This window comes from Buteo buteo, chromosome 6, assembly GCF_964188355.1.
Source record: "Buteo buteo chromosome 6, bButBut1.hap1.1, whole genome shotgun sequence".
NCBI classification, from domain to species: domain Eukaryota; kingdom Metazoa; phylum Chordata; class Aves; order Accipitriformes; family Accipitridae; genus Buteo; species Buteo buteo.
The window spans coordinates 8,801,936-8,823,857 of record NC_134176.1 but is presented as its reverse complement, the minus strand read 5'-3'; the positions used below and the strand labels follow the sequence as shown (position 1 = coordinate 8,823,857).

At 44.7% G+C, this 21,922-nt stretch overlaps 1 protein-coding gene across 5 annotated transcripts in view; it reads right to left on the bottom strand.

Moving 5' to 3' along the window:
* The window catches only part of SYNE2 (spectrin repeat containing nuclear envelope protein 2), a 197,464-nt gene that overhangs the window by 20,164 nt on the left and 155,378 nt on the right, over positions 1-21,922 (bottom strand). For all 5 annotated transcript variants that reach the window (XM_075029637.1, XM_075029640.1, XM_075029638.1 and 2 more), the window contains 6 exons: positions 20,891-21,125; positions 19,849-20,043; positions 18,944-19,069; positions 16,776-16,931; positions 13,131-13,289; positions 12,039-12,205 (listed from right to left, as the gene is read on the bottom strand). In XM_075029637.1, the coding sequence (XP_074885738.1) occupies positions 12,039-12,205; positions 13,131-13,289; positions 16,776-16,931; positions 18,944-19,069; positions 19,849-20,043; positions 20,891-21,125 (1,038 nt within the window). The remainder of the gene's footprint in view (positions 1-12,038; positions 12,206-13,130; positions 13,290-16,775; positions 16,932-18,943; positions 19,070-19,848; positions 20,044-20,890; positions 21,126-21,922) is intronic.

The following is a 21,922-nucleotide window of genomic DNA, read 5'->3' as shown; positions in this document are numbered from 1 at the left end:
CCAGACTTTCCTGGTGGGTGAAAACGAAAAAACCCAATCCTGATGAGGGAGAATATCCAACAGCTACAGAGAGTTGTGCAGCAGACAAGCAAATGAACCATCAAGACCATTTATTCTTCTTACAGCTGTTTGTAGCACAGCTCTCAAACTGCAGACAAACTTTTCTTTATTTCCAGCTTTTACAGCATATTCCCATGTCAAAACCCCTTATCAGCCCCTCAAATTATCCAAGTAGCATGTTTGTACATTTTGGCAAATTTGTCCCCATGTGTTGAGAGGAGTATCTGTTAAACTACCTCAATGCTCTCAAATCTTTCCTTGAAATACTCATTTATTGCAATTCCCAACAAAAATTATGAAAAAGCCCAACACCTGTGTGACACTTATCTCTTCTGACTTCAGACTGATAGCTTGCCATCTAGACCTTGGTAGTTAATGGAGAAAAAAGAAAAAAAATCTAGATTATGATTTCTATCAGACCTGTCTTAAACATCCAGATCACAAGATGAGATGAGTTGTACCAAAAAAGCACATATTTCTCTACATGAACTGCAATGGTCTACCCTGCAATAGTATAAACATCAACACTGCAGATGCTAAAGTCAGGTGAAATGATTCCACCCCTGTCCTAGGGAGAACCCACTTCTTAGCCAGCATTGCTTCCCTGGGCTGTCCTCCTGGCTGCTTGCATCCCTCTGATGTCTAGTTCTGTCCCTGTGCCTTGCGATGGATTTTTGGACCTTGCATGTGATTTCTAAAATGCAAATTTCTGAATTAAACCTTAAGTTACTGCCTGGTCTAGCAACCACCCAGATGAGCCTCATTATCTAAGTGCAGTGCAGTACAAAAAGTTGAAGTATGCATCATGAAAAGGCCAAAACATTTCACATTCATTAACCACCATAACTAGGAACTGTTACCAGCTGAACAAAACGAGCAACTGGGACTGGAAGGACGGCATGGAAAAGGGGATCACTGCATGTCCCAAAACACAGGGGACTGTTAGGGGTCTGAGGGGAACCCTAACCTACTTGGCAACACCAGCATTGCGCGAGCTAGGACTGGGGCAGCGTGGGGGGGGCTGTAATCTCATCTAGTGCAGGTAGGGACAAATTACACCAAGACAGAAGTGTCCTTGACAGGCTACCTGGATGCTGGCTTCATGCAAAGGACCTGCCCCTCTTTGCAAGAAAAACGAGTTTCCTGTCCCACCCACCTGCCTGCTGCCACACTATCCCAGCAAGTTTTAGAGGAGAGGGGTCCAAACTGCCTGTAACCAAGTGGCTTTTGCAGTTGCCTGTTGCAGCATATGATACAATGACAGAAGATATGCAGGACAGCTAATCAATAATGAATATGCCACTCTGTAAGCAACAACTGATCTTATTAGCAACCTTAAGGTAATCAAAGAGGATATGTAAGTCAGCTAGACACTTGATTTAAGGCAAAGCACTTATGGAGATGTGTGAATGATCCTGCTGGCTTTATTCAGTCTTACTGTTTACTGTGAAGGCACAGAGTAAGGCCAGCAAATTTGGGGTCTCATATGGATTAGCAGCATGGGAAGCATCTTCCCCTACCTATTGTCCAAAAAGGACCGGGCAGTACTTTCAGTTGTTTTACAAGGAGGGCGAGAAGAGCACAGTCCTACACTAGAACTCCTGGCAGGTATTTAGCAACTCAGCACTCTCCAAAATGTAAAATTAGTCTTGTCTGGTTGATGCAACCCTGCAAGCCAGCCTGAAGGATTTGGCCCAAGTCCATTTTCCAACTTGGTCCTGCCTTGCACCCACAAAGCCACAGATAGTGGTGTAAAGTGCAAAGCAGCTGCCTCTGCCCCTTTACACTGACGGTGCTTTCCACTGCTGAGGCTAACAGAGAGGAAGCCAGCAGATGACAAAAGCATTTAGCTGCTCTCGCTTTCCTTAACAAGCTCTTTTCAGAGGTCTGCTCCCAAGTTCAACCCTGTATGCAGAAGGCATCTGGCTCCCAAGCAAACAGCTGCTATATAAATCTTCCTGCTCCTGGTTCTGCTTCTATTAAGTAGCACTCAATGAACATGTCATACTCTGGTAACTGTACAGCATTTTCTTGTGCTATTATGGGCTAGCAGTAATTTACCCAGGAGACTTAATTATTCCTCCACTCTATTCCCTGCTTCTGTCCCACCAGTCAATTTGAATCCAGTTGGTTATGATGCTCAGCAGGGCCTGTGACTCCTCAGGGCACGTGGCCCACCAAAGACAGGTGACTCGGGAACCCTTTGCCCTGGAGAGATGGGACAATATAGGCTCTATGTTGAGCACCAAAGGGAAGAACCACTAGAGGAGCCAGGCCTGAGGAAGAGTCTGAGCCAAACATGTGTGCTGTTGCCTTGTTAACTCTGCATGACTTCAGGCCAGCCGGGAGGAAAGCAAGGCTCGATCGCTGCACTGTCCCTGACTATATCCAGTGGCAATTTATTCTCTGCATATTCTGTGACATTCCCCACTAGTGCTTTGGAAATGTCTCTCTGACAACTTGCAAGAGATACACATTGTTGGGACTACCTGATGCCACAGTTGACCTGCTGATACCACAGCTTACTGTGCTGCTCACTACCATCTCTGCGTCCCTGTACTCCCTTCTCTGTCTGCATCCACCTGTTTCCCATCCTGAAGTTGCATTACAGAAAAATTCATGGGTTGGCAAGACATCTTTCTTCTGTCTGCATATTGGATAACAGGTAGGTGAATATAGCCATGCAATTCCAAAGCAAAACCAAGGGATATTAGATTATAAATAAATGTCTCTATGACTGACAGCACATTCAGTAAATTTAAAAAGCAACAGGTTTAGAATCCCAAGAATATTCTTTTGGCTTAGAAATCACTCTAAAGTTCAAGTTACAGATATTACCATAAATTTGTGGGTCTTTATCTCCTAGTGTTACTAGAAGCAACAGTCTCAAAGACAGCATCACTGTGGTACTGTGAGCTTGTATTTATTTTCTAGCAATTGCCGTTACAGACACACCATTGTAATTAAGTAATTTAATCTGTTACATATTCTGGATAGAATATGGCATTTGTCAGTCATTTAACCACCCTTAATGCTCTAAGTCATTAATCTTAAACTGGAGCTAAACAGCCAGAGAGTAAAAACCTAACAGAAGTTCACATTAGCTCAGTGTGTAACTAGGAAGGCAGCCTTGTCCAGATGTTCACATTGGCTGATCTGCTCTTGTTGCAGTCTGCAGACACAGAGCCTAAGGAAAGTGTAGGGTTCTACACTGAAGCAAGAGGAGAAATGATGAAAAATTTGAGCATCCTCCTTGGACACCCTCTGCTTGCACAGAAGTCACAGGGAACTGCCATTTCTCTGGCTACAGCTCAAAGAAAAACGTAAAATAGACTAATTACATCCATAAAAGTCTTACATTTGCAACAACCATTCTCAGATGCATTTCTGCACACTGCAAGTATTCTTGCAAATTACCTGCTCTTTGCATGAAAGAAACCTCATGAACTCTTTTGAGATGCATCCTGAAGGGACTTATTCATCCGACTCTTTTGAGGTGCATCCTGAAGGGACTTATTCGGCCGGAAAGACAGGCCTCCTGTGAGCTGGGTCGGAGTGCACGATGCAAGCTACCAAACCTGGGGGCAAAAGCTCCCCCCACATCCAGGTAACCAATCACCCAACACCCAGTGAAATAACAGCAATAAAAGTTCAAGTGCAGCAGAGGAAATGAGCTCCTCCCAGTTACCAAGAAGACAGAAAAGGCTGCCACCACTGTTGATTCAATTCTTCCTCTACAAAGTGTAATTCTCAAGTAATTTGGTCAAACAGGTAAAACTTACTGTTTACTGAATAAAGGCCTACCTACCCATAGTTCACTTCCCAATGAGAACTCACCTGCTACCATTTAACATGCCCCTGGAAGCAAAAAAATAGTAATAATTGAAAAAAAAACCCCAACAAATATCACCACTAATCTAAAAAACCTCAGCAAACTCAAACACCTCTTGTACTTTGCAAAGGGCCCAGCTTAAAAGATTTCCTGATTCAAAACAGCACTTGGACACATGCATAAGATGCCGGGGATAAGCCAAACAAAGCCAGTTTCTAAATGTCTTAATCTTTACACCAAAATAGAAGTGGCAGAAAAAGGACAAAACTAGTAGATTACAACTAAAAGCTGGCTGCAAAAGTGAACAGAAGGACCAACTGACCTGACTCGAGATTGGATTTGGGTCTTAATAACCTCGACGAAGTTGCCAGCATTGGGTTACAAAAGAAACGCATTAAGCTTTTTCAGGCTGAATCATTAACACACAGAATATTCTGTAGTACCTACTCAGGAAGTATCTAGCAGTGGAAGGCACTTTCGGGTTGACTGAAACGTATTCACACCAACATAAAGAACTGCAAAATGCCTGCCAATTGCATTGCATTAGCTGTCAAAATGCCGCAGGAAAAGGTATAGGAAGCTCCCACGGGGTAATAAGTATCATTCAAATTTTAGCGTCTGAAGGAATGAAAAACATCCGGATGTATATTCCAAACTCTCCTTCACAAGCACAAATGTCATTAGAAAGAGATACCACATAAATTTATTTTTAACCTAAGAGGAGCTGAAATTGCCCTGCCAGCTGATAAGATTGTTTACAACCCGGTAGGCAAATGAGATGCACAACGCAGGAAACCTTTGTTCAGTAAGTCGCAGGGCGAGCTTAACCATGTGAGGGACAAAAGACCCGATTTGGAGGGGTGATGTCAAAGGCAGATTTTAGGCCTTCGTACAGAAAGCAAGGACGTTCCTCTGTGCGGCTCCCGGCCCTGGTGCAGTGACAGGCATCCCCCGCGTTTGCGGGTTGTGTTAGCACGGCGAGCGGGGCGAGCAGCGGGTGCGCCGGAGGCGGCTTTTCTCGCGTTACCCGGCCGGCGAGTCCAAGAGGTCGCTGCCGCGGCTCTCCACCGCCTTGGGTGCAAAACCCCCAGACGCGGTTGATTTTAAAGGAGAGGCCCCTGGGCGCTACCGCGCCCCATCTCCCGCTCCTCCGACTTGCCCCAGGCGACTCTGCGGGGAGCCGCTGGCGCATCGCCGCCGCGGTGCCCTTCCCCCGGCCGGTCCCGCTGCGCCGGCGGTGCCCGCTGGAAGAAAACCCACCCCCGCGGAACCCGCTGCCGCTTTGACCAACATGGCACTTACGGTTCGCGAGAAAAAACCATTCCTCGGCTTGCAAATCCCAAGCTGCGAGGGGGACCGTCTGGGCGACGGCGGCAGGCATGGAAGAGGAAACCCCTCCTCCACAGATGCCCTATTTATTCGCCGCTTTAGCATCCCGCGTGGGGGGGGGAGAAGGCTCGCCCATCCTCGTCCTCCTCCCCGACCCCCGAGCTGAGGAGCCACTACAGCTCTCCCCACTTTTAACCCCGACGTTTTGGGTTGGTGTTTTTACCTGGCAAACGGCCGCATCCCTCCTCAGAACAAAACCACGAGAGCTTTATTCTGACACAAGAGAATTAGCACGCCAAGAAGCGCACGCCGAGCGGCTGCCCGCGGCTGGTGACAAAAAGGTTGCTGGCTGGAGGCTTCGGCACCGAAAAAGGTGGACGCGGTGTTCATTTCTTGTGTGAAAGAAGGACTGGAGCCTCAGACCCGGATGATATGCAGCAGAGTCAGTTGGAAGCGAACCCAAAAAACCCAGAAAACGTACATCCACGCACAAGCACCACGCACACAGATGGATCCTTACTTCCCCAGCGTTCTTCTTTCTCGCCTTTACCATTATATCCCAGGTATTTTAAGTACGAATTAAATCTCCCACACACTAACCTGTCCTCTCTTTAACCTTCCAGTGCAGGCGGAAGGCCTCCAGTGCAAGTAGCCTGTTACGCTAGAGGACAAAATAACCCCTAATCTTCATTTATGGCATCATTTGTTTGTGGAAAAACACGCTGTCATGATTTCTGGGTGTTATGACTGCCAGAGATCACACGGTGGGAAAAATGGTGGAAGTCGGAGAACCTTGGATTAAAAGTCACTCCCCACCCAGCCAATATCAGAAAAAAAAAAAAGAAAAAAAAAAAAAAGAAGTTATGATAATCCCACCAAAAATGCAAGGAATGATTTTGAAATCAAAGGTTTTTCAGTATTCAGGTAATCTTCCGCAGACCTGTATCGACTTGCCAGTTGCTCACATTCAATATATGGCAGGCTAAAAAGTGCCTGGGAAGACACCGCTCACCATGAGAAGGCTTCAGTTATTTGCATGGGATATCAAGCCCAGTCACCTCGACAGTTTAACCTGATTATGGCCTGGGAAGGTTCAAAAACACATTCGAAATGGTACGTCTGAGACAGAAAACAGGGAAATAACCCTCCCAGCTTGACAGGCAGACACTGGGAATGGTGACAGCACACAGAAGACAGGGCCCCCCCTGCACTGCCAGCTCCCCCTGCTCCCGGCACACCTCGGCACACATTGCATAACCAAAATAAGCCCAACCATCCTGCCTGATACGATAATGAAATCTGTCACAGCTTTTGCACCGAAGAGAAGCGTAATCCCTAAAGGACAGGGAGCCCAAAGAACATGGAAAGAAAGCAGGCACTTTGTGAGTGAGATTTCAACTGCCCAGGTATTTTTTTTTTAACCCGCACCAAAATAATTACAAGAATGAGATTTTACAGTGATACTGCCACAAACCAGTATAATTCTGCTGAACATGGCTGTATTGTTTACCCAGGGGCCTCACTGCGGCATACTTTGGTTCCCTTGCCATGCAATACTCATCTGCAGCAATTTAAAAAAGACCTTTGAACTTGGCTGCCCGGTCGCAGTTGCGACAGGGTAGGACTGCACGCCATCAGGTGGTGCACGATGGTCTGCCCTGCCAAAGGGTAAGCAATGTGGCAGAAAATAAATAGAGAGACCAGCTGAGAGGTGGTATGAACTTACTCGCTCCCCATACCTGCCAAGCTGGGGCCTGCTGCCGCTGGAGCGGCTATCGGGGCAGCCCAGCCGCAGTGAGGGTGCAGGGAGGAAGGGGAAAAACAGAATGGCAGCTCACTGGAGCTCCCTAATAAAATCTCTCTGGAGCCCCTGCACAGCACAAGGTGGTATCACTGGAGAGCTTCAACTCCTTCCCATTTTACTGCAACCTGAGCAGTTTCATGCTGTTTGGGAATTTCAGCTGGGGCATGCAGGAAACCAGCTGAAAACACCTTGAATCTCCCAAGTTCGATGTGGGAAGGAAGGGGCTGACTTTGATTGTGGCAGTTTAAGATTCCTGGACCCTGCAATAAAGGCTGGCAGCTTGTGAACACAGGGAAAACACCTAGTTGCCAAGGATTCGCATTTAAAAGGATGAGAAGGCACATTGGGCCTTACTATCTTCCCTGTATTTTCATGCTCACATTAAAGGTCACAGTCATTTGAACTCACTCCTGCTACATACACAAAAAAATGTGCCTTTCTCCACAAGGCTGAAAACACAAACCAGACCCACCAAGTAAGAAAACACATCAGTGTGCCGACAGCCAAAGCAGCTGAGAAATGGCATCCCCCTTCCACAGCTTAGCGGCAGTGAGAAGAGCCGCAGGATGCCCAGAGGTACAGAAATGCAACGTTTGTTACTGTAGAGACCTGTCTGCAGACCCCAAACTGCTGGAGGCAGCCCCCTGATGAAGCTGGTGGCTTCAATGAAGGCTCAAGCACCATCCAAACCCTTTGCACAACCCCAGGCAGCGCAGACACCCTCCTGCGACACATGGGTGCTCCTCCAGTCAGCCAACAGTATGCAGTATGCTAACAGCAGCACAGAAGGTAAACGCTTCCCTGCTGGGCTGGCAAGCAAAGCATGGAGTCAGTATCAGTGGTGGATGTGCCAGGGAAGGACACCAAAGAACATGGCTATGCACAACACGGTTCCTTGGCAATTCTTGCCAGTTAATGCATGGCCAGGGAGTGCTGCTCCGGAGCATGCCAGGGACATAAATCCCACTCCATGTCTACCACCCTCATGCAGCCTGTGCACTCCTTCTGCTGTTTCAGGCCTTTACTTGGGTGCATGTGCAAGCATGCAGCAGTTTCTTCTGGCAGAGTGCTGCTACGAGGCTGGTGACAAGAGAACAAAAGCAAGAGATTTTCTGTGTCTGTTTTTACAGACAGCACAATGCTCCTTTTCTGCCTGTTAGTATGTTTTTGTATTCCCCCTCTATCAACAGAGACTTCAGCACAAGAAGCTCCCCTGGTAAGAGTATATTCTGAGCTGAACAGAAATTCATTTGTTCTTTCCAGGCATGCTAATGTCTTGATGGTTACTTTATCCCATGACAATTAACATTCTGAGACTTTTCCAAGTTTGCACCAAGCCACCCTCCAGCTGCAACACATGCAGCAAAGCTTTTGTTACCACACAAGCCGAGCACAGACATATAATGAAAGTGTTAAGTCCTGCAAGTGCAGCCATATGGCAAATCTGAGCTTGTCACCATGAACTAAGAGAATCACTTCAAGGACTAAATAGAGAGCTCACCTAATTTGTCCATCTGTCCCAGGACGCTTATTGGTTTAAAAAGGTGAAATAAGCTATCAGGAGGAATGCTCTGTATTGATACATTGGCTCAAAACTGGTTTGGTTTCATGTTGGTATCACGCAGCCATATGCTGCACTACAGAAAACATAAAATGTTACGCAGGTTGCAGGGTCAGACATGGAGACATTGGAAACCACAGAACTGAAACTGGCTATAAATCTCAATTAGACTCCTTTGTGGATACAGGTTATCTTACACTCTTTAACCAACATGATCATGAAGTGCTTGTCTACCAGAAAGATTCAGTGCCCAGAATGAACACACAGCTAGCTATTCAATGTACATTTTCTCCTCCTACTCAGTGCATGGCTCTGTAGCCTACTTACTGTCCAAGTCTTGGCCTGCCACGAAGACATCATGAGATTTGGTCCTTGCCACTGTGATGTACAGCCACTGGGGGCCAGGGAAGCGGTGCAGTGGGCTGTGGTGCACCCTCAAGTACGAATAAAGGCAGCAGCTGGTTATGTATTTAACATAAAGTGCTGAAGTCGTAATACTTGTCAAAAAAAAAAAAAGCTTCAAGCGGTCACAGATTCGGCACCCAAAACCTCAGAAAATTTTCACTTCAGTTTACTTGCCACAGCTACTGATCTGAAAAGCCAGGAGCAAAACCACCTCCTCGTTTCACAGAGGTGCTGTGAAAATAAGTACCTACGAGTAGTTTTTTCAGGAGCTAGACAAGATTGCCTCCCTGCCAGGGATGATATTAATCATTTCCCTCCAGGCAGCATTCTCCTACCTCAATTGCCTCAAACCCTCCAAGGCCTTCTGGCAGTCCTGCCCTGAAGCATCTCCTTCATCCCTTTTATCTTCCCCAAGAAATGAAGCAGTGCCCAATAAAAAGGGCTTTGTCCCAGTATTCTGCCGTGGTTCAGTGGTTGTGCAGTGCTCCAGTCTCTCCTCTGCTGGGCAGCACTGGGTGCACAGCCCCTGTACCACGCCTTACAAGCTCCAACCTCCCTGGAGCTGACCCATCCTATCCACTAAATGAAACTGGTGATAGCAGATGTTTGAGATCCTGTGAGGATGTCTGGACTGTGATGGCTTCATGCAACAGGGCCAACAGGAATTTTGCCACCACCCTATTTTCACGCGCTCTTTCAACACAGCTTAAATGCGAATTTTCTTCTAAGTTTTTGCAAAAGCAAACTGAAAAGGAAGGAGACAGTCTATCAGCATGGGGCATCACAACCCACACTCACAGGTCATCTCACCTCCAGCCCAGAGCTCCTTGCTCTGCTCTGCTCCTTCACGAAGAGGCCCAACTTGTGGTGCATCTGTGATTGGTAGAACTGCTGCCTCCTCCCCATCCCCTGAGCTTAAGAGAGGCTAGCCAAAAGTACAGGAGGAGCCTTCTCTTGAGTGCCCCAAAGCTTACCTGTGAGTGAGGTGGAAATTTCAGTCAACTGAAATCTAATTTAATTCCTTCAGAATTCAAATCTCAGTGGCAAGCCACCACTATAGCAGCAGCCTCAAAAGAGAAAGTTGGAAGGTTGTAAACAGGACAAAATAAACTCTTAGGACCATACTCATTTTCTATTTTGAGTGTCTAGCCCGGTGGTTATTTATGACTGAGCAGCCGAGAACAGCTGAGCTGCGAGCCAGGCCCAAGCAAGGTGGTGAGGGAGGGTGAGGGAAGAGGTGTGCTACACCCATGCTGCAAAACGCTGCAATATGCTGAACCTCCATTAGTATTAAGTCCAAGAGGACCAGCAGAGCCCACTGGGCTGCCTGATAACCTTGGATCACAGAGAGAGCTGCTTAAAACCACATTTTGTCAGGTCCTTCCAGTTAATTACCCTGGTTCTGACCAGAAAGTTGGTAGAAATCACAAGTAGAAGCTAGTATGCTCTAGACCTTTTGGGATTAAGAACACAGGAACAATCATAGAGCACCTCACCAACTCCCCAGTGGCTGCGATATCCACTTAGATATCCCATACTGGGAGCTACGTTGATGCTCTAGGCAAATCTGCATTAACGTACTTCAGAACACCACCATACACTTGTCTGAAGATAAAGATTTAAGACATCCCAGGTAGACAAACAAGTGCTCTGTTGTCACAGACTACTTGAATAAGACTGCCGGATCTCTTTCTAAATATCCCATCAGTTCTTTAGCATATTTTCCTAAAGATTACCAGAATGTGCCATGTTTACCTCAGTTTCAAAATAGTGCATTTTAATCTGCATTTAAAAATTGCTACAATTCAATACTAACACACAGCAGAACACAAATGATGATAAAATTGCTTTAAAAGTGGCATGCTACCATGAGAAGAGAAAAAGTGCTGTTATAAAAGTGAAGCTTTCTTTCAACACCAGATCAAATACAAAGACACCTTGAGACAACCATTGCAAGACTATCTGCAAAGTGTTAGATCTTAACAAGGCAGCTTCTGCTTAATCATTCACGGCTCATGTGTCACCATTAATTCAGATCTCATTCCTGATTAAGATCCAGCACACTTAGCACTACAGTGTCACAGCAGAAAGACCCACCTTATCTGTCCCAAATGTTAACTGAGCAAGAGAGCTTCTGAGGGCCCAGAGAGGGGGGTTACAGGCGAAACAAAACCTTGGGAGAGACGTTTAGACCAATACTAATTCACTGTTAGCCTTATTATTTCTGGATCACTAATAAACTCAGGCAGGCAGTGAGACCAGCCCAGCATCCTCCTCCCAAGCTGTGGTAGAAACTCAGAGATAATAGTGAAATGGGATCGTCTCAGTAAGGCTAATACTAAAATGATAATGATGTTCTTAACTCTGCCAAGTATAACAAAGATGTTTAATCCTTTAACAAGGGGTTAGTGCCTAGACTATGCAGGTTTTTGTTTTAATTTCAACTGATAGTATTTTCCATTTCACCATCATGCAGAAGATCCTAAATTTAAAAAATAAACTCATGGTATGGTCTTCTGAGACTGAGTAAACAAATAGCACTAACATTAAATGAAATTTCATTCACCTCTGAATGTAAAAAGGGAACATTATCATCATATAAATCTGACTGTCTGTAGAGACAGGCCAGGAATCTAGTCACAAGTTCTGTGCATTCCGACATAGGGTGAAATAGATGCTTGTCTTAAAACAGGAGGCTCTTCTAAAGAACCCGAATGAACTCCTACCATACTGCCTTAAAATTAAGTTGCAATTCAACACATGCAACAGAGAAATCACTTTGACTCTTCCTTTTCCATAGCTCCCATTATTAAAATTATATTTTATATGGATTCTTACACCCTGCCCTCTACCATTAGATAAATTAAGACATTTGGTGTCATAATACAGCAACAAGTCATAATGAAAAAGCATTAACTTCAGTTTAATTTGACTCTCAATAATAAATTTCGACAGAACTGAAAAGTCATGTCAGTCTGTTTCTGATTGTCAAGGACACTAGCCTCTGACTTTTATCTCATATAAAACATTGAAAATAATTTTCTTACCGTGCTCCAATGACATCGAAGAGATGCTGCCAGCGATCATTGATTTTGTTGAGTTTATCATCTATTTCTGCAACTCGGCTCTTGTTGCTAGCCTTGATTAGCTGATCGCCCATTTGTTTCAAGTGAAGCTTATTTTCACTGAACAGGTTTATTTCTTCCATGCAATCCTGATAAATATACACAAACATTGCTTAATTCCTGAACAAAACAAAACAACAAAACCAAAACAAAACTATCTGTTTCTTTTCCCACATGTGTGATGTGAAGTCAGGTTTGGCTTGTGATGGCTGAGGTTTCTACATTAGCATGTATAACTCTTTCACTTAAAACAAAAACAAAAACCTCAATGGAAAAGCACTCTCACTATGAAGCCACTATGAAAAAATAAGCAGCTTAAAGACTTGCAAGTGCCAGGAGTAAGTACTCCTAAAAATAGCAGTTTAATGTTCTAATTTTGTCTCTGCTTTCCTGATTTAACGTAATTTTTCAATCAAGCTACATCAAAAGAATCCAAATTCAAGTCTAGAATGGCTGGTATTCTTATCCAGAGGAGATCTGGGATTAGATATTGAGACCTTTAAGCCACGGGGAGGAACACTGCAGCAGAATAATGGTCCTGTTTAAAATCAAGCTAATATGGAAGTATTAGAAAGCACTAACTGCACTGACTACCAAGGTGAAGGGCCAGAATTAGGTTTTATTTTTGGTTGTGGTAACTTCTTGTTCACCTGGCATAAGACCTACCCCGTCCTTTGATCTTTTCTTTGTCCTCTAACTGCTGGGAAAGCTCTGAGCTGTGCTGTACGTGCATGTATGCCCAACAACCCAGACCCCCACCACTGCAACTCACACACATCACACTCCATGCCTAAATGCAGTCAGGTGGCATTTCTGTTTTGCATTATGCTCCAAGTCTGAACATCAAGAAGAAGATAAGAGCTGAGGCTAGAAAAGCTCATCTTCTCACAAAAGCCTGTACGTGCTGGTTTTGTATCACGTATCACTTCTGAGAGGCAAGGAAGAATTGAGGAGTGGTGTCTCTATAATGAGCTATCAAGACTGCAATTGAAGAAAAGTGGCGTTACTACTTACCTTCTGCAATTTGTCTATCATGTCTTCAATGCTAACATCTGCAGTCTGCAACACTTTGCTTTCCATTTGTACCAGCCAGGAGCACAGCTCCTTATTCTTTTCATTGAACACAATCCACGCATTGAGCCTGTCCTCGATCTCCTGCTTATGCAGAGATACCTATGGATAAGCACACACATTAACTGCTGGCAACATCATTCTTAGGATGGAAACCAGCAATTACGAGCCTTCTATTTTCTAATGTGCATTTGATCATATTCCATTTTGCAGAAGCAGTTATCAAGTATCTCTAGCTTTCTTTACAAAGCCAGCAAGTAGACTGTTATTACATCTCATTTTGGATAGCAGGGCCAAAAGTTGACTTGCAAACACCAGATTCTCTCACTCAGAAGAATTAAACTGAGTGACAGTTTTATAAATAATGAGCTTATATAACAATTTAACTGTTACTCAGTGGAAACCTGAAAATGCCAAACAAAGAAGGAATACAAAATATATAATTACTAAATACTGTTTAGTACTGTCTCATATATAACACAAGAGAAATAATACCTAGGTAAGTTCTCATTTTTCTGCAACTGTAAGAGAAACTTTTCAACTACTGACTGCAATTATTTTATCACTATAAAAACCTTCCTCTTTTCTTTCCATTTGCTCACCAGTTCTTGGAGAACATCCAAAAAAAAATCAACATCAAGAATCTATGCTTTTTATTGAAAACTATGGATTTTTTCCCTCAAAATTACATTTGCCAGGACGGATGAACAAATTGTCTAGACAGAGAAATTAAGGTCTGATTCTGCCTGAACCAGCAAAGCTATTATCACTGCTCCAACATCTCAGAAAGAAGCAGGGTCACTCTTCTACTAGCTAATAATGCTGATTTCTAGCCTAGGGGTCTTGAATATATATTTGTATTCATTTATCTACTTTGATGGATTCTTATACTAAGATAGATGGGACAAAGGAAGTGAAAAAATGTACAATTATACTAAAAGAGAACAAGACAAACAACTAGCCCTTCATCCTCACCAATAAACTTTGTAAAGACTGAGCATAATATTTTGCTTGCCTTGGCTGTGAATGGCCACCGTAAATATCACCCCATGGCCGGAAACATTCCCTCTTCATATCTTACATGCACCTTGCAGAGCATATGACTCCTCGAAATTCCATTACTGATTCTCCTAGACTAATCTCGAAAACTATTTTGTACCTCAGAGTGAAGTTTAAGTGTGTAGTGTGGAAGCAAGACCAGCTCCACGTAACACCAGGATCAAAATAGGAGGCACCATGTGATCTCCCACTACATTGCTTTTATGGGGAGGTGAAAGTGATTTTTAAATCTTTCATTCTGATTTAAGCAAAGAGATGAGGCCAAAAGCACTGTCTTGGGACACAGGGAAACAATCTCCAAAGTTCTCAACGGGAAGAAGTCTCCTGGGGACCCCAGGGACCTCAGAAAGTCTCCCGAAGAAGGCCTCTGCTCTGGGATGCTCCCTCGTACCCTCGGCCTCAGACGTATGAAGGGTAAATCCCTCATCCTTCTGCTGCCACTTGCAGCATCTCCCATGTGTGGAGACAAGTTAATTTGGTCAGCGGAAGAAGAGACCATGCGTGTCAGCAAAACCGCTGTTAAATCCTGAAATGATCCTGACTCCATTTTTGCCTGCTAAGCATGGGGAAAGGCAGGATTTTAAGAGCAGGAAGCACCTTTTAGCTGGCTAAGCAGCACAGATTGGGGGTAAACCAGGCATAAGCCAAAAAATCCCAGACAAGCTTCTAGGAACATGAGCCCTTCAAGCCATTGCTTTGAGAACTCTCTCCTCAGACTCGCTGCCCCGGTACCAGCTCCATTTTGCATCCACATCATGATGCAGGAGCAATCTGGGCATTCCCAAGAGAGGCTAAAAGAATATCAAGGCGCAGGCCCAACCCATACGCCAGTGTTCAACAGGACAGGATACTCGCCGATACGAATAGTTAAATCTTTGACCTACATGTGCCTTGCAAGGGCAGCTATGTAAACGCTAATCCCTTGAGTGCATCTGCTCACTGAGTGTGTTTGTGTCCCTGCTCAGTCCTGCGCGGGCATCTGGCTGCCCCGCTCCCGCGGCCTTGACAGCTGCAGCCGCGTCTCGCTCTTAAAGGCCTTCACCTCTCTGCATTTATACTGCAGATTTTTCTTCACACAATACATCTTGACTCCTCTAATTTGTTAGCCAAAACAAAGCAGTCGTGCTAGCAGCAGAACCGATCGAGTCTGCTTTCCTACCCTCGTGTCCAGCGCTGAGCATCAGTGCAGGCTCTCCAGAGGGTCATTAGGGCTGTGTAAACATTTCAGTATGTCTCTGCTCCAGCACTGAATAGAATCCTCCCACTACAGGTTTTTTTGTGCCTAACACAGTCACATTAATGTCACCCCTTTCTTCTCTCCAAGATAGACTGAACTAAACGTTGTTCCCACAGGAAATTAAAATGAAAATTTTGAATAAAATCTGAAATTACTACAGGAAATTACGACTTGGATAGACTGTAGTGGGGTACATACAAAAGATAGTTTAATTTTCAGGGCTGTTCACCGCAGTAGAAACAGCAGGCATCAGCAGTTCACCAAAAAAGGAAAAACAACGAAGTTCTCTCATTTATAAATTAAACTGTTGTCCAGTTTAAGGCAAAGATACTAAACTCTTCTTTCTTGTTGCAATGCAAAAAATAAACCCCAATAACTATTTCATCACACCAAAGTTTGTGAAATAAGCATAGCTATTCACTACTCTGGCAATATTTCCACCAGGATTGCTTTACTTTTGCCCAAGTTAGACACAAAATAACTAACTTGCTTCACTACGTCTTTACAAACTGTATAATAAAGGCTATCGACTTGTGAGTAAAGAGAGGCAAGAGTTTGGCTTGCTGGCACGTAGAGCCATACAGAGTAACTTAAGACCCCGAAGTATTTTACTTCTTCCAATCCTGTTAACGGGGCAAAGTAAACACATTCAAACTGCATAATAACCTAATGAATCAAGTTCATGTGACTTTGCTGGTAAATGTTCCCCAGCAGTTTTACATGCAGCACTAAATTAAGTGTAATACAGCAACAAGCCACAAAGAATGCAAATGTTTCACAGTATTTTACTGCTACAGAAAAGACAAGTCAGTTGTTAATGTGTTTAAACCCAAGGAGTCGGTATTTAAACACATCTAAGTTTTCTTTATCAACTCTCCTGGCGTGTTTCTTTTTAACATCAGATTGGAAAGCCTTCCCCCTTCCTTTCCCTGCCTCATGCCCTCAGGCAATTCCTGTGTCTATCCCTCTTCCCGCCCCCCCCCCCCCCCAACCTTTGGCAGCCCAGAACAAAGCCACCTATTTCAGTAAACAGCTGCATTTGAGCTCTCTGTAATTCAGGCACTCGCTAGTTACAAAGGGTTTGCAAAAAAAAAAAAAAAAAAAAAAAATCTCTCAGCAGTCTGCGTCCAGGAAACAAAGTGCAAACTTCGGCCCTGGTCCGCCGCACTAGGAGAAGCCCCATCCCCACCCAAGACTTGGAAAAGGGAGCCGACCCCGAGAACCTGCTCCCCTTTTCTGCCAGGTCCTCCGAATATTCCGCTATAAAACCCCAGAGGAGGCAGAGGACTTACTCGCAAGCAGAGCTCTTCCCACTGCCGGTGCAAATGGTCCACCTGCTCCTTGAGCACCATCATGTCCTCGGTGAGGATGCAGTGAGCCAGCTCCACCTTCATGGCCCGCAGCTCCTTCATGTCGTGGGCCCAGTCCGCCAGCGACTGCTCCAGCTCCTGCATGGAAAGGCACCCAGCACAAGCCTTGGCACTAAGCTCCTCTGGTTTCCAAACCTGCTCGTTAATCCCCTGCCTGGCCTGTGGGGGAGGAGGGGAGGGGAATGTGCAGCCGCTTGTGCAGCGCTCTCGGGCCGGGCTGGATGGGGTCCGCGGGTGCTCGGCTCGGGGCCTGACTGGGAGCCCGCTGGAGCCCCGGGCAGAGCCGCTGCGGATTCACTGGTGCAGCAGCCGCCCCCGATGCATCCAAAAGTGTCGAAAGGCTGCCTGAGCCCCTGCAGCTCCCCGCGCTGCGGGGCAGCGTTCGGGGTTTCACAGCCAGGAAGGAACATGCCCAATCCTTTGGGGTTTCTTTTTTTTTTAATTATTATTATTATTATTTCGGCCAAGTTGCTTTCCACCTGCATTTGTTCCAATTTCAGGTTATTTATTTAAACGCTAAAAAAATAAAATTGGTCTCCTCTAATAAATGATTTCACAGGCACTTCATCACATTTGTCAGAGATGTGGAGCTTTTAAACTGCTCATTCACAGAAACACTCTCTTCTGCTTTGTTCCCCCGACTTCACTTTCCCCTTATAACAAGGTTATGCGTTTTCCTTATCGGTGTTAAAATTGTCACCTAAAAAGCAGACAGACCACTGCATGCAGCTGGGAAACATGATACTCCACACACGAGGTACTAGGTCCCATTTTGCAAGGCGGTCGCTGGGAAGAGTCACTGGCTCCTCTAACAAAAAACACTCTTACAGAGGATCCAATTGGTCTCATTTTAAAGGGAAAAATTGTGAGTGTTGGTATCAGGAAAAGTATGCTGGGTCCAAGCCCTATGAGCATTTTCACAGGTCTTTTGATCCAGTCACTTACCTAAATCACAAAAAATAAAAAAAATTTTAAAAAATCTTATCTGCTTCAACACTGGAGGAAAAAACCCAAACAAACCTGAGACTAAAGTTTACCTGAGCTCACAACAAATTACTGCCTACAGATGAGCACACATGCATTTATGTATTTTAAAAAGGGTCACATCCCTGCATTAATGGAACTAACAATGGAATTTCATGGGACTTTGCTAGCCTCGTACAAGGTCCAGGCCTGAGAGAAAAAACAGCTTTATTCCATAGAAGAGTGAAATGCAGGGCAAGGAAAGAAGGTCCCTTCTCCCCCACGCCATTTTGGTCCTTTATTTTATTATACCGTGGCACCCAAGAGCAGCAACTGCGCTGGCACTGTCTGACCCTGACGCCTCTGCGGCTGAATTTCTCTTACTGGAGTAAGAGGCAGAAGCCATGTGCTGCCACTTCACTAATAATTCAGGCCTACAGCAAGACTGCTGCCGTGGGAAAGGCAGCCAGCACTCACAAAGAAGATTTCAGACAGCTGATAATGAGTTCAAAGCCTTGGCTCATTAATAAGCTTATTTGTTCCCACTACATAGGTCAACAATTCACTTCATAAAAGGATGATGAAAGACTGACCAGTCCAGACAAAATGTCTCCTATCCCTTGGAAATGCTTTCCTTGCCATTTAATTTTCATGGTGCACTATGGGCTGCAAGGGCTTTTGCCACTCCCTTACTCTTAATTTTCCTTCTCTTTAATTATTCTCAGATCCCGCAGGTGTGCACGGTGCTTTGTAGACTTGCAAGGTCTCTTGCCTGAGGAGCTCCCTGTCCAAAATGGATTGGAAAACAAAAAGGGAGATTCAGCCATTAGGATAGCAGCCAATTGAGCTGAGACCAGGGAGTTTTTCCCTTTTGTTTGAGGAACTGCTTATTTTATAAATTCAGACTGTGGAACGGGAGCTGAAGCAGGAAAAAAAATCCAAACACTACTACTCTTCTTGTAATCTTCTTGGTCAGCTGGACTTTGCAGATTGGCAGCAATCAGGATGGTATAAAGGAGAGAAATCCAGTGTCACTGAAGAGCAGGTAAGAGGCAAAACTGATTTTACAGGGATGAGGTGTTGTGCAAAGACTACATCTATTTAAATACAATATGGCTGTTCAATACCTTAATGTGTTCCTTGGCTTTGTAGAGCTCTTCATGTTCAAGTGGAAGGGGATCTTTTACTTTCTCCTTCAGCTCTCCCAGCCTGCTTTCCAGTTCCTTGGTTTGCTTTTCACAGCAGTCCCAACTCTGCTCAAGGAGGCCCAAAGAAGTTATAAAAGGTTAAGACACTTTATCATGACATATAGTACCATATGGATATGTTACAAAATAGCCTCTTCAACCCACTGAAATTAATAATTATGTGCTCTGGTTATTTGGATTTTCTTTTTGATACATTTACCACCCACAAGAATTTGGTGCATGGATTTACAGAAGAACTCGCACCCTTTCTTGTATTTAAGGTTTGTCTTACAGAGCATTACTGCTAATTTTGTTTTGTCCAACCTGAGAGGCTTTTAGCACAGTTTTTGGGCTGGGGATCATATCGATGATGGTATTCAATTTTAAGACATAGGTATGTGCTGTCTAGCCATGAAAGCAAATTTATTGCTCTAAGGAGATAAATATGACCTGCCCTTCTGTTTAGAGGTGCAACAGGAGGAGCAACAAGTCATGCTACCTCCCTCTAAGCTAAATTTTAGCTCAGGCTTCACAGCCCAAAGCAGGAGAGAGCTCCAGGCCATGGGGAGCACGAGAATAATCAGAGCGGGAACATCCATTGTAGCAACAAATGGATGCCAACACCATTTTCCTTTGGAGAATCAGGGGACGATAGTTTTAGCTTCCCACAAGCCCTGATAGCACATGACAGGCACTTCCCTCAGAGCCTCTCTGCAGCAAGCAGCAGCTCACTATTTGCCTTATTGCTACAAAGCTCAGCCCTGTGGACGGCGGGGAAGGGAAGCTCTCAAGACCCAATGCCAGAGAAGCAGGTGCCGCTCCTCCCTAGGGAGGGCATCATCTACCTGTAGGGTGCTACTGAGCTGCATCTTCTTCTTCTCCAGCTGGACCTGGGTGTCCCCCCAACTCTGCTGTAACTGGCTGAGCTCCTCCTGGAGAATAGCGCTGGTCTCGGTATCGGAGACGGTGCGCAACTTCTCCCCGACATCGATGATTAAAGAGTACATGGCTTGCCACCTCTGAAGAATCACTGCCTTACTCTTTAAGAAAAAAAAAAATAAAAAATAAAAATTAAGTTTCTAACCTGTTCTTAACAAGCTTTAGAAACGCACTTCTGGCTCACAAAGGGAGTCACAAGGCACTAGTTTGTTCACATTCATGAAAGAGTAATGAATAGATCTTCTCCTAGCTACGTTTTTAATTTCAGAAGAATCAGATTCTTTCTGACCTTCTGATCTATAAAGCTCTACAACAGCTTTTCACAGGCTGAATCTATAGAGTGAAAGATACCCAGATACCCAAAATTAACAAAGGAATATATTTTTTTCCACTGCATGTAAAATGCACTCACTGCCCTGAAGAACTGCCCAGGTCTGTGCATCCTGTGCACCCTGGAGTGGTGGCTCCAAGGACAGACCCCATTGCAAGTGCTTTACCCTCTACTCCTGGAACCTCCTGCCCATCCCTGCGCACACAGGGCACGTATGGCCTGTCTTGCCAGATACGTGCCTGCTTCCTTCAGGCAAACTGCAAGGTCTGCATACAGCAGCCATGTCAGTAAGGTACACAGAGACCTAGAGGCTACCTGCCGACCAGGGTTTCTGCCTAATCTCCCTGGCACCCTGCATTTCTGTGTTCATATCAGTAATTTTTTTAAAGCATGCAAAGCTACTAAAAGACAATGTTGACCAGGAATTTTCCTAGTATAATAAGTCTTTCACAATGTCACTGTTTTCTCATCTGTGCTCAGCTTTAAGAAAAACTGTCAGCAATTATTTTTCCCCAGAAAGCATGTGATTTTAAAGCTTTTTACCTTACTGGACAGAAGTTGTTTCAGTCTGAGAAAAAACCCACAGAGTTTAGATTTATGAGAAATAAATACAGTACCTTGAAATCATGAATTAGATTTCTAAGCTGGTAAAGGCTATAGCAGTCCTGGCTCTTCACAGCTATGAGGAAGCTGTTTATATCAGCAAGAAATCTGCTGAGACTCTGCAGGGAACTCCTGAAGAGCTGCCACTGGCTCACAAGTCCATCAATATCCTTCTTCCTCTGCTGAACTGTCCAGATAACATTCTGCCACTGCTCTTTCAGCAATGTGAGCTTGGAAATAAACTCCGTTCTGAAAATGACAAGTGTTCAGTGTTAATATGTTTTTACCTCAAGGTTGCATTTTACAATAATTGTGATGGATTTCCATTTGCAACATTGTATTCCAGTTACAATACCCAACTATGCAAAAAGCTCTATGCAGCCCTAAGCTCAGCCCTGCTCTCTGTATTCTGTCTTTTAAGCAATCCAAAAAACCTTTTACGTGATACAAGGATGGATAATGCAAGTCATTCTTGCTATTGTGGTATAGCAACATACAGTACTGCAATCACAAAAGCAATATGCCCTAAACACTTTTCTGAAGAACAAGAAGGTCAATGCAAGTGAGACAAGGTCTCCGATTACGCTGCAAAATTGACCTGTGCTTTTACCAGGCTGTAAGTGGGAGTTCAACCACCATTGTATCCTACAGCAGTGGGACCTAACTGCAAAGTGAAAAGGCTATGTGTTGTTATTGAACCCATTCAACAGTTTTTTTGCCTCTCCTACAACATGGTTAGATGATCCAGCAGATCTAGCTGGAGTAATTAAGACAACCCCCATCTATCCATTCTGCTCCTTTGCAGGAAGCCATGGCCATGTAAGATTAGCTCTTACACAAACACTCGTGTTTGCGGGGCTGGTTTCAACACAAAGATCCAGCAGCTTTGCTTAGTTTAGCCCTACCTTCCCCGGCAGCTTTAAGCCAAGCTGCGGACTTCATACTGAAGTGGCTGAGGAGAGCACATAGTGTCCTGCCTACTCTCTGGAAGCAGCAAGCTCTGGCCGAGAGGGGTAACGTGTTCACAGCAGAAATGCCTGAGGCAG